Source organism: Cyprinus carpio, unplaced genomic scaffold (assembly GCF_018340385.1).
Source record: "Cyprinus carpio isolate SPL01 unplaced genomic scaffold, ASM1834038v1 S000006762, whole genome shotgun sequence".
NCBI classification, from domain to species: domain Eukaryota; kingdom Metazoa; phylum Chordata; class Actinopteri; order Cypriniformes; family Cyprinidae; genus Cyprinus; species Cyprinus carpio.
Genome location: NW_024879359.1, coordinates 787641 through 804339, shown reverse-complemented (window position 1 = coordinate 804339; position 16699 = coordinate 787641). Strand labels below are relative to the sequence as shown.

The 16699-nt window shown below is 34.6% G+C and overlaps 1 protein-coding gene across 1 annotated transcript in view; it reads right to left on the bottom strand.

Annotated features, from left to right (window-relative positions):
* The window catches only part of LOC122144815 (voltage-dependent N-type calcium channel subunit alpha-1B-like), a 37903-nt gene extending 24894 nt beyond the window's left edge, over positions 1 to 13009 (bottom strand). Inside the window, exons 1-7 of the mRNA XM_042755983.1 lie at positions 12867 to 13009; positions 12600 to 12752; positions 10958 to 11142; positions 2500 to 2603; positions 1089 to 1204; positions 664 to 720; positions 29 to 118 (exon numbers count right to left, since the gene is read on the bottom strand). Of these exons, the coding sequence (XP_042611917.1) occupies positions 29 to 118; positions 664 to 720; positions 1089 to 1204; positions 2500 to 2603; positions 10958 to 11142; positions 12600 to 12726 (679 nt within the window). The 5' untranslated portion in view covers positions 12727 to 12752; positions 12867 to 13009. The remainder of the gene's footprint in view (positions 1 to 28; positions 119 to 663; positions 721 to 1088; positions 1205 to 2499; positions 2604 to 10957; positions 11143 to 12599; positions 12753 to 12866) is intronic.
* Positions 13010 to 16699: the final 3690 nt, after the last annotated feature.

Sequence of the window (16699 nt, the reverse complement as noted above, 5' to 3'; positions counted from 1 at the left end):
GACCTGAAGGTCAAAAGTCAAGGCTTACCAACAGAGGAGATGTCCGTGAAATGTTCCTCTCCCTCTTCAGCACTGATGAGGTCATTCCTACCCTTCCTGCTCTTCGTTCTTTTCAGGACTGAAAACAAAATATGTGCACAAACACACACACACACACACACACACACATATTATGACAGAACTTAGAGAAATATTAACCCCAAAGTCGTTTGAGTGGCTCACCAACGATTACATTTTTCTAATACGTAAAATAAGTAAGCTTGACCAGAGTTCTTGTGGGGAGAAGAATTTATTGAAAGTAGTAGTGCAGTAGTTCTTCAGCAGCAATGTTAGCAAGTCATCCTTCAAACAATCTTAACCCAAGGTACCAGACCTTTATACCTAGTAACAAATGTGCCACAAACAATACAATAACACCCCATGGGGGTGGGGGGTATATCTAGATAGTTATCTAGATATTCACTTTTCTAGATAACTAAGCCCAGGTGAAAAGATCCCATTTTAAACAGCACAGATACCCAAAAGCCATTTTGCCCCACAACAGTGCAAAATCGTGGTTACATATGAGGGCCTGGTTTATCATAGCATACTATGGTAAACCAGCCTCAGGCACTCTAGCCCTCTTTTCACCTGAGTTGTTCTGTTTCTTCCTGTACCACGCACCATCCAGAGGGGATTTCTCCTCAGCGTTCTGATCCTCTTCTGCCAACAGCACCTCCTCTGTAATGAATAAATATCAGCAAGAGTGTCAGTAAAACCATTATACAGTATAAAAAAGATGTTTTTGTAAATATGTAAAGCTTGTTCATGTTCAAGTCCAATGCAACAACACCAAAAAAAATAAAAAAGTACACTTTTTTGGCACAAAATCTATACACAATCCATATTGCACCATTCTCTGAAAAATAAAGAAATAAATAAATAAATACTGAGAATTGTCATATGGTTTGAAGAGGCCCATGATTGTGACATTGATTATATTAAGTAAATCCCAGTAAATGTAGGTATAACATTTAAAAAAAAATAGTCAGATTCAGATGTAAATCAAAAGAATTCAAAAGAAGGAATGCAGTAGAGTGTAGACATACCTGCTTTGCATATCCATTCCAGGTAGCCAGTGAGCTCTCTCTCAATCTGCTGCTGTCTGCGAAGCTTCAAGAATTCCTGCCTCTTCTCCACTCGCTCTCTTTCTTTGGCAAACTCCCTGAGACCAAAGACAAAAATGCACTTTTTACATTATGGAACAATTATTTTAAGTAGCATACTGTACATTCAGAATTCTTTACAGAACAAATTTGATTTAGAAATAAACATTCATGACACAGAAACTATGTATAAACCTAACCCTAAACCTAACCTAACAAATAGAAGATATTTTACTTTTTTATTTATAAGGGCCTCTATCGGCCTCTCCTCTGGGTCAGTTTAGATCATGGGTGTCCCCCCGCCCAAATGAACACAGGCTGAACAACAGTCCCGTGAAATGCTTCACTTTAGAAAATGAAAAAAGCAAGCCAATCACAGCAGCACCACAGTTGCTCAGTAGGTCAAAGACACTGACACAAGAGGAAAGGAATAAACGTGAGGATGATCTCAAAGAGGATGTTGAAGGTAGCCAAGATGGCTCTGAATGCAGACTCTATGAAGCCATCTTTCAGACAAGGGCCAACTGACTGTGAGGAACCTCTATGCAAGTAATCTGTCTATATATAAAAATAAATCTTTGTATTTTTATTTTAGTTGAGTTACATTTTCTTTGTGTGGTTTATTTTTATTTGGAGCTAACAATCTGGACCATGCAGGGTTAGTATCTTACTGGCTCTCACATGCTGAAAATGCAACATCATCAAGATATGCTAAAATAATCATTACACCAGTGTGTACATACCAAACTATGTAAGATAACAAAGATGATGAATATGATGAAGATGACTAAGATGATGATGACGTAGATGCCATTCTATTAACATAGATACTGAAATATGTCAATATAAAGTATTTAAAAGTAATAAAGTCAAATGAATTCCACATTATGTACACATAAAATATAAATCTGGTGAATGTAATGTAAATTAATGTAAATTACTGTTTGTTCACAGCCTTCAGATCATAACATTTTTTTAAGGTACAACAATGTGCCTGTCTTTTTCATTGTGATGTTTCATTGAAATGACAACACCAAGGGCAGGATTTCTAAAACAATAATATTTAGAATTTTTAAGTCTGAAAACGATCAAGTATAAGAGATGCTTTTCACCTAGGGTATATAAAAGGAATGGATTATCACATGGTGTTCAATAAACATTACCTAACACAAATAAATAAAGTAATAAAACAGAAGTGTGATTTTTGTGTGATTATATCAAATAAATCACAATAATATTAATGTGAAATGGCTGGCATTTCTAGAATACAAAAGTACAGTAATATTTATTGCAAAACTAGATTTTAACAATAAACAAAAGAGAACAGAGAGAAAAAAAACAAATGCATACATACCCTGATAAGACTCCCAGGACAAGGTTAAGCATAAAGAAGGAGCCAATGATGATGAGAGGGATGAAGTACAGCCAGTTCCAGGTGTTCCCCGAGGCATCATTGGCCTGTGTGTAAACAGATACAGTAAGTACTGTTGAAGAGTATTTTTGAGTTACACATTAAAAATTATCTTTCAAGTTACAGATTATTAATTTTAAAACGTAATATTGTTTATTCATTTAAATTTTATTTTTTTGTCAGTATTTTATTTTTATTTTTTTGAAGGATTGCAATGTTATTGTTCATGAAGTTTTTTTGAGTTACACGTATGCAATGTGTACTTAAAGTATGCTGTATAACTGTAAAAATACTGTATAACTGGTACACACGACTATATTAAAATCTTCTTATTAGTGAATAATGAATTTAATTTCAGTTTGTTCCTCACAAAAGTCTTTACATTCAAAATTTTGGAATATGGTACATGACTGGTATGGACCACTTTGTAATGCTTTTGCAACCTGAAAGCATTAATTCCCAATACACAATTTTCAAAATTATTAAATCTTTTGTATTTAACAGAAGAAAGGATATCATACTGGTATAACAGCATGAGGGTGAATAAATGGCATCATCTCAGTTACTGGGTGAACTACCATATCAGTATAGGACAGTTAAAAAGACATTTGGAATTATGGAGACTTTTACAGCAGATGCTACAACTCCAGCTGAAGACAGACGGATGGGGGCCAGAGTTAAAGTTGCTGTGTGTAAGATTTTGACTCTACTAAAGCATTAAAATACCATAATTTATTTGCAGATATTTAAGAAACATGCTAAGTTAACATACTTGTTTATCTGAAAAACAATGCTACAGTAAGTTATTCTCCTTTGAAAACTGTGCGTTCCAGGCCAGAATGTCGGTATTTGTTTTGGGTTTGTGAAACCCGCCCACTACCAGTTTACCAAGTTGTATTTCGGTACCCCGGGTTGCCAGTTTGGCGGAAAATACAGCGCATTTCATTTCATTCATCGTCAAGTGCGCTCATTCCTGTTTGTGTCATCAATCTGGCAACCTGTGTGCACTTTAAGTCTGAGGAGGAGGGGCCGGGTAAAAAAAAACTCTTTCCAATATTTTGAATTTGGACTGCAATACCTAGTTCAACCACTCGGTGTCAATCCTACATACAGCACCTTTAAAGGTAATGTTTCTCATGGGTTAAACTTCTCACTGGAGCTGACTCTCTCCTACAGCTGTCTTATGCACCAATGAGGTGCTACTTCTAGTCAGTTTTACCTTCATCTCACTCTTAAAAGTGGTATAAAGATTTAAATTCAAGAGCTTAGTTTTTGAATTATTTTTTTGACAATTTGATTAGAATCATTTTATTCTATTCACTGAACAAAAATCTAACCCAGTAAGTTTTTGCTAATTTTTTTGTTTTTGTTTTTGCAAATGTCTAAAATACATTTATAGATATTTTAAAATGCTTTTTCTTTGTATCCGAGGCAGGAAATATAAATGAATAATTATAAAATATCAAAAAAAAAAAATGTAATAAATATTTGAATATGTAAATAATGCAAGCTACTCAACAAACCACATATCATTCAATTAATAATTTGTAATAATTTTTGCTGCTTTGAATCCCACTAGTAATCCTTGTACTCTTGTCCACATAAGACCCTTCACGGACATCATATGTTGATTTTGTGTCCTAATATGTGTGTTTGTACAAAAAAACTTGCATCATCAGCAGCAGGTAAAGAAGCAAGCTATTAGAAGGACAATCAATCCTGCTTTTCATTAAAGAAAAGAATGACCAGATGTAAAATGTATTTTGTGGCTATAGGATACATACTCTTTCTCCACATCATCAGGTTCTTGCAGTATTTCTGCAGGCTGCTGCTTTTGAGACCTACACTCAGTCATTTCACTCCTAATTAAGCAACAGTGAGGTATAAGCTCCCATGAGGGAGGATGGGAACCTTGTGTGAAACAGTCCCTTAGTTAATGCTCAGTACCCAGATGAGCCAGCCTATACTCACTTGTACTGAAGAAGGAACTACTTAGGGAATTACATTTCTCAGGAATGTCAAAACAGTTCATCAATGCAGAGAGTTACAAAGACAGAATACAAGTGGCTTAGTATCTACAAACAGAATAAACAGAAAAGACATTATGTACAAGAACAAACCAGAATAAATAATTTATCACATACTATGCAATCAAATTTTGAGGTACATTATGGTATGTACTTGCACTGCATTGTTTTATTTATTCACTATACTACCAGGAAAGAAAAAGGAAAAAGAATAGTCTAGTTAGGTGCGCTCCACTCTAATGCTTTAGTTTTCTGTTTCAAACAATGGTGACAGATCTTTACCAGCAGCCCATGTGGCAAACAAAAGCATCTGCCCTTGACAGATGTCTCGTCTGGTTAAAGTGAAGTTCTGCAGAGAAATCAGACATAGCAAATCCTCAAGGTCATGAAACAGTTGTGAAAGAGACATCACTGGATTTTAAACTAATATTTAAACTTCAGCCAAGGCAATTTTGCAAATAGAAGTCAATCATTTCTGCTAGATGAAGCATATCTGAGATAGGCCAAAAACAACATATGTTCATAGTCCAAAGCTACTTAACAAACAGCAACAGGGAGGAAAAGCAGCCAAGCAGGTCTAAAAAGCAAACAAATCATATCTCCCTTAATCTGTTTCACTGCTCCATCCTTAAATGCTTTTGTAACACCTCCTTAAAACACAGCACGCAAACATACATCTTCTACTCAATCTATCAACACTGATTATACCCTGAATAGAGTCAATACTGCACGCATCCAAATATGACTGTACTCCATCCTGCTCACAACGGGCTATTTTTAAAGATGTTTAATGAGCTCAGGGATGGGTCTGACAGCCCAGGACGTCCGGCTGACAGGGTCAAGGTGCACAGAGGCCTGGTGACTCAGCCTGCAGTAACAAGACCAAAAACACTGATTACACCGACAGACACACACACACACACACACACAGACACACACACACACACACACACACACACACACAGGCTACTAGAATAGCATGACAGCTGCTGACTGACTATATATTTTAGTGTAACATAACAATTAACTGATAGTCTCACAGGGGTACAGAACACATAATGTCTCATCTTGGGCAGCAATGACATCTCATCATGGCCCAGTGGAAGTTGACTGTTTTATAGATAAGTTAATGTTACAAATGCTTGAACTGAAGGTAGGTTTTACAATAATTAAAGATGCTGTAGGTAGAACAACATTAAGATAAGAATAATTTAAAATCACCACAAAGAGGCACCTCATAATTATTTCAGGAATTAAACGAGACCTTCCACAAGCATTGTTTTGTTGAAAAATCCAATTTTCAGGAGCAGTGATTGCAGAAAAACCAATCTAGTTTCTGCCTGTTTAACACTGAGCTGCATTCAAAGTCGGAAGTGGGTTTTTCCTACTTCTTCTGAATAAAAAGGTGTCCCATTGCTCAATGCTCAAGGGATAACATACATGTAAGGAAATAAAATGTCAACGCTACAGTTAGCTATCTTCTATGATGTTATGCAATGCAAGTATTCGTACTGCAGGTGTACGATTATGAATATAAAGTTCTTGTTTTTCATTTCTTTTTGTGAACGAGGGTTACCATACGTAATTTATTATGTTTTTTTTTAATTTTTATTTAATTTTTTTGTAGATTGAGTTTTTTTTTTTGCTTAAAATGGAATATTTAATTTTAACTGTATATCTTTCTGGGTGCTGCCATGTTCATACAAATCTCCTTTCACTCCTACAGGCCTACTGTAACTCCTTTAATTTTTTAACAAAGTTAAAAGTCCAAATTCAAATGGGACTTCACTTTTCTAAGTAGGTAGTTGAGAATGAGCAAAAATCGTGACTTCCGTGAGACTAGAAAGTCTTAAAACAACTGACACAATTATATAAACAATTATATCAAATCTTAATTAATAATAACCAAACTGTGATTGTAAATGTATTTATCATTCTAAAACACAACTGAAATATGTATTCTGCATTCCAGTACAGCCAAAGTGACAAAAAATAGACATAAACAAAAACCTGAACATTTGTCATTTTAAAATACAATTAAAAAAAAAAATAATAATAATAAAAAATAGGGTTAGGGTTAGGGCTTTAAAATAAAATTTGTAAATTGTATAAAAATACAATTTTAAAAATATTAAAAGTAAATGTGTATAAATTTTACTATAAATTAAAAAAAAAAAAAAATCCTTAACAACAGCAACATCTCTCCAACAGGTAGTTGCTCCACCACACAGCATCTGACCAGAAGCATGACACAGCAGTGGTAATTAAGCAGAAAGCGATTAATCTCTAGCACAGCGAGAGCGTAATAAAATTAACAGGCATGAAATGAGGACTGCCATGTCATTAGCCAAGGAATCCGCCCCCACTGGCTTTTTTGGAGCCGGAGCTCATTATGGGTGGGGATAATGTACCAGTGGAGCTCCTTAGGTTGAGAAACTTACACTAACCTCTGGCCCTCTGCCTGTCTGTCATTTATTGAGCTACAATGTGATACTCAGTAGAGAAAATATTTTTCAATTTAGACACAACCGATTGTGTTTAGGTGGTATTTGAATTATAGAATGTGAATCTATATCACAGTGTCATGGTTTTGCTGCATTGGATGAACATATGGGATATGAAAGAAAGAATGTATGCATATAATCCATTACAGACAATCCCATTATTACATTGTGCCATTCCATCACAGTGCCATAAAGACATCAATCCAGTGAGTCACAATCCAGCTACTCTGACATGCAATCTAGGAAATGGAGTGCTGCTATTATTCTTATTTCATGATATGATCCATCCTGGATTCCAACCATAAATAACATCTCAAAAAGCAGCATATCACACAATGTCTTCCTTAGCACTTGGCCTTAAAAAAAGTGTTCAGAAGACTGGTTTCACTTTTTCCATACATAATATATCATGTGTCATATGTCATTTATATCTGTACAATCAGTTCCGTAATAATATAAGAAACAAAGCACGATAAAAGAAGTTTTCTATCCATCTCAAAGATGGAAGAAAACTTGCTTCTGGCTCGCCGTTAAGAAATGGCACTCATGCAGGTGACTTCTGGGAAAGAGCTAAGACATATGATGAACAACATACAGTGGGTATAGAATCACCCCCTTTAAAATAATCACATTTTGTTGCTTTGTAGCCTGAAATAAAGACGGACAGGCAGTTTTTGTTTTATCCAGCTGTATTTACACAGTGCAACTTATAACATGATATATTGATTATTTTATTTTATTTTTTTTGGGGGGGGGGGGATTCTTTTCCATGCCTACTGTATATATTGATTTACTCTCTATTTGTCACCAATTATAGGTCTTTGCTTGTCAGTGCAGTGGGATTAAGAAGTGCACTGAGCTCCTTTATAAACGAGTCAGTCTCTGTGAAATAGGACTGAAAGCCCCTGGGCTAAAAGGAAGGTTTTAACTGCAAGCTCCAGTAGTTACAAATTGGCAATAAAATGTTGTTGGCTATGGTCTCCCAGAGACGCGTTTTTACAGTATTCTGGGAACAAAAGTTGTTTTGAAAGGCCCTGTAGAATGCCTGAAGGGCCACCAATGCAGTTTGAGAGGTTATGAGGCCCTCAAGTCAATTCTAATAAGATACTCTCACACATAGTGTACACATATGCTCTGCTAAAGCTGCCTTGTGAAAAAGGTTTATTGCACCTTGGTAGAGAAACTGCTCATTAACATTCATTCAGCTTGTCTGCTACATAAAGTAATCAAACTGACTGACACAGATGAGGTTTTGTCCAAATTGCAAGATTTGTGACAGTCTTGGTACAATAACTGCACAATTTACAGATTTATTTCAGTTTTTCTTTGACATTTAAAAAACATTTACAAATTTTTAGATGTGCAATTTTTCTTTTTCAAATAAAATTGGCTGACACAGATAAGGATTTGTCAAAATTGCAATACTTGTGAACATCTTTGAAGTATCAGTAAGAATGTGTTGTGAATTACAAACTAATTAGTGATAATTAGCCATGTAAGCCATCATTTTGTGTATAAACAAATGTGTTTACTATTGCTGTTTTGGAGTTTCTTGTATCATTACAATAACTGTATCATTTACACATGAATTTAAAATTTTCTTTGCAAGGAAAATATAACATTTAATGAAAAAGTATTTTTTATAGGTTCAAATGGATAATATTTAAAATAATATTACTGAAAATAATTCAATGTAATAATTTTACATTTAGAAGTGTAGAAATAATATTTAGAAATATTAAAAAAAGTATAAATGCAAATTAAAGCATAATTATATTTAGTAAATTTAAATTACATAAATTAAATGTATATAAATGTATATAAGCATATATTTATATTTTATTTTATTCATAAATTTTTATTTTTTTTGTGTTGGAAAAATCAAGTTGCTTAATCTTAGCAAGCAGAAAACATCCTTACTGTTGAGCCCTGCAAATAAGCTTATATGTCAATGAAAAAAATGTTGAGTATGATTAAAAAATATTATTTAACCTAATATTAGCATTCCAAATGTTCATTTGAGAGGTTCCATTAAGGTTAGGATGCTAGAATGAAGTAGACAACAATGAGGCTCACTTGGTTTTGGAGTTTTTTGAGTGTACGTTATTACATAATGGATACAAACAATACTGTCCCTGAAGAAATGAGACGTAAACAAAGTGAGAGAAAGAGAGAGGGTCTCAGCATAACCAGCAGTCCTCCACACGACAGAAACAGGTTGGCAGCGTACAGTTTGAGTTCAGCTTAGCATAATTCTCGTCTGAGTCTTTGGCGGGAGGGGGAGCGGTGTGGGAACAGGGTGGCATATGCTCCCCCACACCATGTTCTGGCAGCCCGACGCTCTGCACACATTTGTAAAATGTGAGTAGAAGGGGAGCAGGTGAAACTACAGCAGTCTGTCTTTTCTGTCACTCAGCAGGGTGTATACTACGCTCCCTGGAAGTGTTACTAAAACTGTCCATGCCAGCGTTTATTCTGAACGTGATGTCTCTATAATGACTGACTGACCTGTGGTAAAAACACATGGCTGAGGTAGGGATTTCCATAGCTGTGGAATCCCTGCATATCATAAAAGTTATTTTGCATGTTTAACTGTCTTCAGTTAAACTAAGCATACTTCTTTCCACTTTTCCAGTTTGTATTCACATCAGCACGTGCGTACACACACAGATTCTAGCACTTTTATAGAAAGTCTCCAGAGCTCAACACTCAGACAAGCAGTTCCTAAAACATAACACAAAATTTAAAAACAAAGAAAATCCATTGAGATTACACAAACAATATTCCACGTCCATATTCAAGACTATGAATGTCTGACAATGCTGTATAATTTCTTTCTTCTGGGAAGTATATTCAATACTTTTAGTGTATTGAAAATCTAGCTAAGATTTATCTTTTGTGTCATTGTGATGGTGATTACTGCCAAGTTCCAAAATGACATGCAAATCTGTGAAAGTTTACCTGAAGTGAAAAAACAGCCGTCTGAAAGTTACCGCTGGCTATCAGTTGGATGGCATGGGCTAATAGGTCCTTTACCTGTAATCTGCTAGCAATCACATAATTTATTACACGGCACAAGCTGATTGACCTTTGCTGATTCTGCAGCCAGTGAACGTGTTTGCTCAATATTTAAATAGTCTCGTTCAATGTTTGCTGTAAGCTGGCTGCAGCGTGCAATTAGAGTTCCTCTAAAACCCTCCACCTCCTCCAGCACCACCTGTTTAGATCTGCTATCTGCTAGATTTATGTATGCCTTCTCATGCATCATATCTCACATGCTCACAGCAGCATGTCTGCGTATCTACTGGCAGTAGCAAGTCCATACTTGCTCTGCAGCAGTCTGTGTAGCAGATCTAGTCCTCAAAGACCAAATACATTCACATTGTAACACCCATTAACATGATAAATCTATTTAGGGAGATATCATACTTGAATTAATTGTTCTAAATTAGTATTGTGGTACAGTATATAAATATTTGCTGTGTTATTATTACCAAAGCTCTCTTTTGGTTGCAGATTATTAGATCATTATCCAGCATCAGAAGCCTGTCCAAATAAATATTCAGGACGTAGCTTTGAATACAAATGCTGCCTGAGAAGTCAATGGCTTATAGGGCACCAAAGCAACAGGTTCACTTTAAAAAAAAACTCTGAACGTAGTGCACAAGTTTAATAGAATATTTAGATGCTTTTCTGTCATTTGGCATATAACCTGTTTTATGTAAAAGACCTGATCTGATGTTCAGCATCGCATCTCATTTTATGTTTGGTATAAAGAAGAAAGAGAATGATGAAGATTTGTAATGACGTGGTGGTCCTTATTGTTATTCCTTGCACAAACTTTTCAAATTAATTTAAATAGCAACTCACATGGTATAGTACATCGGTCCATCCTTCCATGGTGATGCACTGGAAGACTGTGAGGATGGCAAAGAGGATGTTATCGAAATTTGTGATGCCGAAGTTGGGTCCTGTCCAGTTTCCACATACTGTTCCATTGGGACATATTCTTGCGGGGAGGTCCTTTCCACATGGGTAATCACTAACTTTTTCTCCTGCACACACACACAAACACAAACAAACAAAAAATAAATATTAATACGCCTTTACATAGTATGTTACAATAATAATCATTGCACATCTGGAGTGTAAATTAATGCCCCCACCCTCTCCAAACTGGTCAAACACACACACACACAGTCTCTTTCTCTCTAAGGCATATCGCCTGCTGATGTTGCTGATTGAGGGGTGAAGCAAGCAGCAGCTGAGCACATGTTAGCAGCTCAGCTTCTTACTGGAAAACTCATTACCAACACGAGCTAATTACACGCACTGTGTTGAACTGAATTAAATCACACACACATATTACATTAACAACCTGTCAAGATCCCTCACACCATGGACACAGAAGTATAGTACATAAATACACAAACATGTGCACGCACACACAAACACAGCCTCCTGCTGAAATAGCAGAGCTTATGTTCTCATCTTCAAGAGACGTACTGTGCAGACACAATAGAAAAACATTTGCTCTCCGAGCTCTTTCAAGAAACAACCTCTCTCTTTTTACCTCTTTCTGTGTCACAAAAGATTTTTAAAAATCACTCAGTGATTCACATTCAAGAGTCAGTGTACTTGTGCATGTGTTACACTAGGATGTACTAAAGTCTGTCAGATGTTCATTGGAATTAGGGGTGGGAATCAACAGGGACATGGTGATATATTATATAGATATCTGGGTCACGATCAGGGTGTTAATACAGCTAAAAAATAGAATAGATTACAGCAGGGATTTTGAAACTGTTTGATGCAACGAACCCTCAAATATGATGATCCCCTTGCAAAAGAACCCCATCTTAAAATATCAAGGGCAGGGTTTGCACTGTTTAACCTGTTTGGGAGTGGGGGGGGACCCTCATCTATGAAATAATGAAAAGCTAATAAACATCTACAATTAATGTTTTCATCAGGAGACAGAAAAAACAGAGATAAAGAGAAAGGAAAAAAAACAACAAAGATCTGTCATGTCTCTCTCACTCATATTCAGTCCCTAGCTGTTTTGTTGGTAAATGTCAGTCAGTGAAAAGAGAAGTGGAAAATTTGCATAAACACAAGAAAGAGCCTGAGAGGAACTCTGATCCCAACAGAGCTCTGCAAAAAACTTCCAGAGTTGTCTCTTTTTAACATGCTAATATATATATATATATATTTAAAGAGCCTGAGAGGATCTTATATATATATATATAAAACAGGTTTTGTCTAGCTAAAGACTTTATGTGTTCACATTTTGTTTATATCTTATGATACCAGTGCAGGTTTCTTTTGGCTAGTGTTGTTATTATCTTCAGTATAAACTGATAAGGACTCTCTGATTTTACTATTGAATGTGTGTTACAAAGGGCTGTTTTGAGATTGTGTGCTTTGAAATATCTCTGACTGCTGTGGCTGTAAGATTTATTTCCTTGGTGCTCTCAAAGAATTTTTTTTTGTTTCCAAAACAGGGACTAACCTGTATCTACTTTGAAGCAGGTGAAGTGGAATTTGCCCATGTAGAACTCGACACCGATGATGGCAAACATAACAATGGCAAAGAATAGCAGCAGTCCAATCTGAAGAAGGGGAACCATGGCCTTCATAATGGACTTTAATACTACTTGAAGACCTAAAGAGAGAAACAGATTTGGTTACATTAATCACATAATCATGACTTTCTACAATTTCTAATCTCTGAACAGGCACTGCTAAATTGAAATGTACTGTACTCTCAGACACTTACTTGGGATTCCAGACACCAGTTTGAGGGGTCTCAGCACTCTGACAGCCCGTAACGTCCTTAAGTCAAACTGGGAACCTAGTGTGGTTAAAATCCTGTCACAAACACACAAACATGCTAAAGTCAATAGAGAGCAGGGACCACCATAGACATGATTAGTCCAGATTAGTGGCCTATCAATACGGGTTGTTTAATTCTTAAATTATTCCATTTGGCCTGCTCCAATTTTGGATATTTAGTTGTATTTTTTATAGAAATAATCTCATAATTAAACATAAAAAATATTCTTATTATTATTATTATTATTATTATTATTAATCATTTACTATTTTATTTGACATTATTATCAAATAAAATAGTATATAAAATAATAATCTAATCATATTTATCTTATATATAACATAATATTTACTCTCTATTATATTATTTTTATGTTCTCTTTTTAATTCAACATTAATGAAATATTATTTCATTTTATAATATTCATATTTTTACAATTTTATAATATTCATGTTTTTATTAATTTATTCATTATGCTATGCATTAAATATTACATTTAAATATTTTTCTTATATATAATATAAATAATATTATTTAATAATATTATTTTATACACAATTTTTTTTTTGATAATTAATGTTAAAAAATAATTACCAAATAAAATAGCATATATAACAATATGAATAATAGTAGGTATCTTATATATAATATAAATCATATTATTATTTTCTGTATATTGTTTTATGTATTTGGTAATAATTGATGACTAATAATAATAAATGGTTAGACAATCAAGATTCATAACATTCATATTTTTGTTTTAATAATTGTATAATATTTATTATATTTTATAAAAAAAAACCTTATAGATTTTTATTTGATAATTAATGATTATTATTATTTAATAATATAAATGTATTTATTATTTTAAGAATTAAGCATTTCACTCCATACATTTATTTCTCTGTTTCACACAAGAAAAAAAATGAATAAGCAAGAAAATATCTTTAAACCTCATCTCACACTGTATCAAATGGCTGGATCGCCCTTTAGGTCAGTGACTCATGTAAGGTATCCATCACAAGAAAGCCCTCTGAAGCGGATTGTCATCTTTCGGTGTTATGTGTGTTTATGTTCTGGGAAATCAGCATAACCTAATGTAATCTAATCCCATCATCACAGTTACACCACCAAGATGACAACCATTAGATGTTGCCAAGGCGATGTGGCTGGCTGGTGTAGCACACATGAGCCCGTGTGTCCTCAGGAGCACTGGAGTGGAACCAGCCACACTGCATGTATGCAAATGTGGCTGTGAATAAGATCTTCCCATTAAATCACAATCATCAACTTGCAGCAGGCAGACTGGGAAGGCTTATATAAAAGTAACAGTTCTTATGTTTGGCAGAAAAGCATCTTTCTTTACTGACATATGATCTGATTTGCCCATAAGACGAGAAAGAATAAGAGGATGAGAGACTGAAAGAAAGATGGATTTCAGCGAATAGGGAAGAGAGGGTAGCAGCAGGGTGGTGGTGGAGGGATCATGCAGAGCACTGTGAGGCTGAGCAGACATGCCCCATTAAATATGATAGAGCTGCCGCAACACCCCCACAATCTATCTAAATCACTACCCAAACAGTGAAGAGGAGGAGGATGAGGAGGAAAGTTAGACAAGGAGGAAGAGTTAGCAAAGTTTTCATCATTCTTTTTTAATAAAGCTGACCTTTACAGAAAAGCTAAATCCTGTGTGGTGACATCATCGCCCTCTGCTGGAGCTGTGCAGTCAGAGTCTGAGCTGTACATCTCACAAAGATATTATTCACAGGCAATGAAGAGCCATACTCCAGAGAAACAGAAAATCTCATTAAAGCAAACTGTGAAATAAACTGTGACTTTGTGAATGTGTTACATCTTTAACGTTAATTATTGCTTCATAATCAGCATGTCACAGTGAATATTTTCACTGCTGCTGTTGAAAAAACTACCCAAACATTAGGAAAAGGTTTGTATTAAAACTTACATTCTACCTAAGAATGTGTAAAATATATACATATATAAAGTTGGAGATGAATTTATTATATTATATATATATATATATATTATATATATATATATATATATATATATATATATATATTATATATATATTGTATGGTGACATTTATTTAACAAAAAAAATAAATAGTAGATATAATAAGCAAATTCACATAAAAATGTGTAATACTTCAAAAACTATTTTTAGAAGTTGTAAATAAATCAAAGATTATTGGACTAAGTTTTACAAAAAAACACACTTTGTCTTTTTACTTAAAAAATCAATTTATTGAGTTTATTTCAATACGTTACTTGTCTTTTTTTTATTATTTGTGAAGTTTACTAGCAATTTCTGATTGAAAATTGCTTAAAAGTAATTCCTACACCATTTTTTTTCAGTGTATCTTTTACAAGTTTCATACTATGAAAAGGGCCACTTTTAAAGTATAAAACCTGCAAGAATGGGCTATATAGCAATATACAGTACAGTACACTAATTCACTGTTGGAAAAAAATGACATATCTATATGATTTATAAGATTTCACTTTATATAAGCTTTCTAAATAATCATTTTATAGGATTTTTGTGGTAAGATAAGATAAAGTTGCCTGTGGTGAAGAGACACTAGCAGAAAAAGACCATTATTATTTTGAATGTAGCAGTGTAGCTGGCAGCAAAAAGGAGAGATTTTTAATATCCCGCTTATCGATGACAGAATAAATCTCTACATGAGGGCACTAAGCTCAGGCAGAGGAAATATGGCGGGGAACAATATCTGCTATTGGTCGAAGAGAAACACCCTCACATAAAGACACAAAGCCACATACACAATAACATATGGATAAACAAAAATGACTGACGGAAAACCTTTTTTCCCCAGTACCTTAGCCTTTCTTACCAAAAAAATATCAAGAAACAAAAGAAAGAAAAAGCAGAAAAACAAAGCAAGAAAGAAATGAAAAAAGAGAAAGAAAGAAAGAAAGAAAAGAAAGAGAAAGAAAGCAAGCAAGAAAGAATGCAAAAGAGAAAGAAAGAAAGAAAGAAAGAAAGAAAGAAAGAAAGAAAGAAATAAATATTTTTAAAAGGCTGAGGGATGTTTGATTAAGGTTTACTTCAATTGTTAATTCACAGGTTTCAATTAACATTTACTTTATTTCAAGTACCAAATTTAACTGACTTTTTTTTTTCTATTTTTTTTTTTTTGTAGTTTTAGTTTTAGTGTGGTTAGTTAACTATAATAACCCTATTTGTTTCCAATCTAAAATCTGGATCCTGAAGCAAAACTGCAACTTTACAATATGAAGCTGTCATGAGAAATTGGCAATCAGCTCCTGCTTTGCATTATCACAAGCCAAAACAAACATTTAAATGAGCTACTGGCAGATTTAGCCCTGCACATAATCAGTCTATAGACAATAGAAGTACAGAATGAGCATATACAGTAGGGCTGTTTTAACAAAAGACAGCAGTCAGATGATGAACCAGGAAAAGGTGTTATGGGCTGATTGTTTATGAAAACTGAAAATATAACAGCAGTTCATAACTAATGCACACATGTGATTGACAGCTGCTAATTTTTTCCAGTCCGGAGGCGAAGGGCAGCTGACTTCTGTGGCACTCGACTGAATGAGCTGCTAAAGTCACGCTGCACTCAGCAGTGCTACAAACTGAAAGACAGGATGAAAAGACGGAGCGGGAGAGACAGCGGTGGAGAGTGAGAATCTCACCCTCAGTGGGGGTGCTGTGATGTAATTACCGATGCACGGTGCTAGATTGGGTTTTTCACACATCTCAGAAA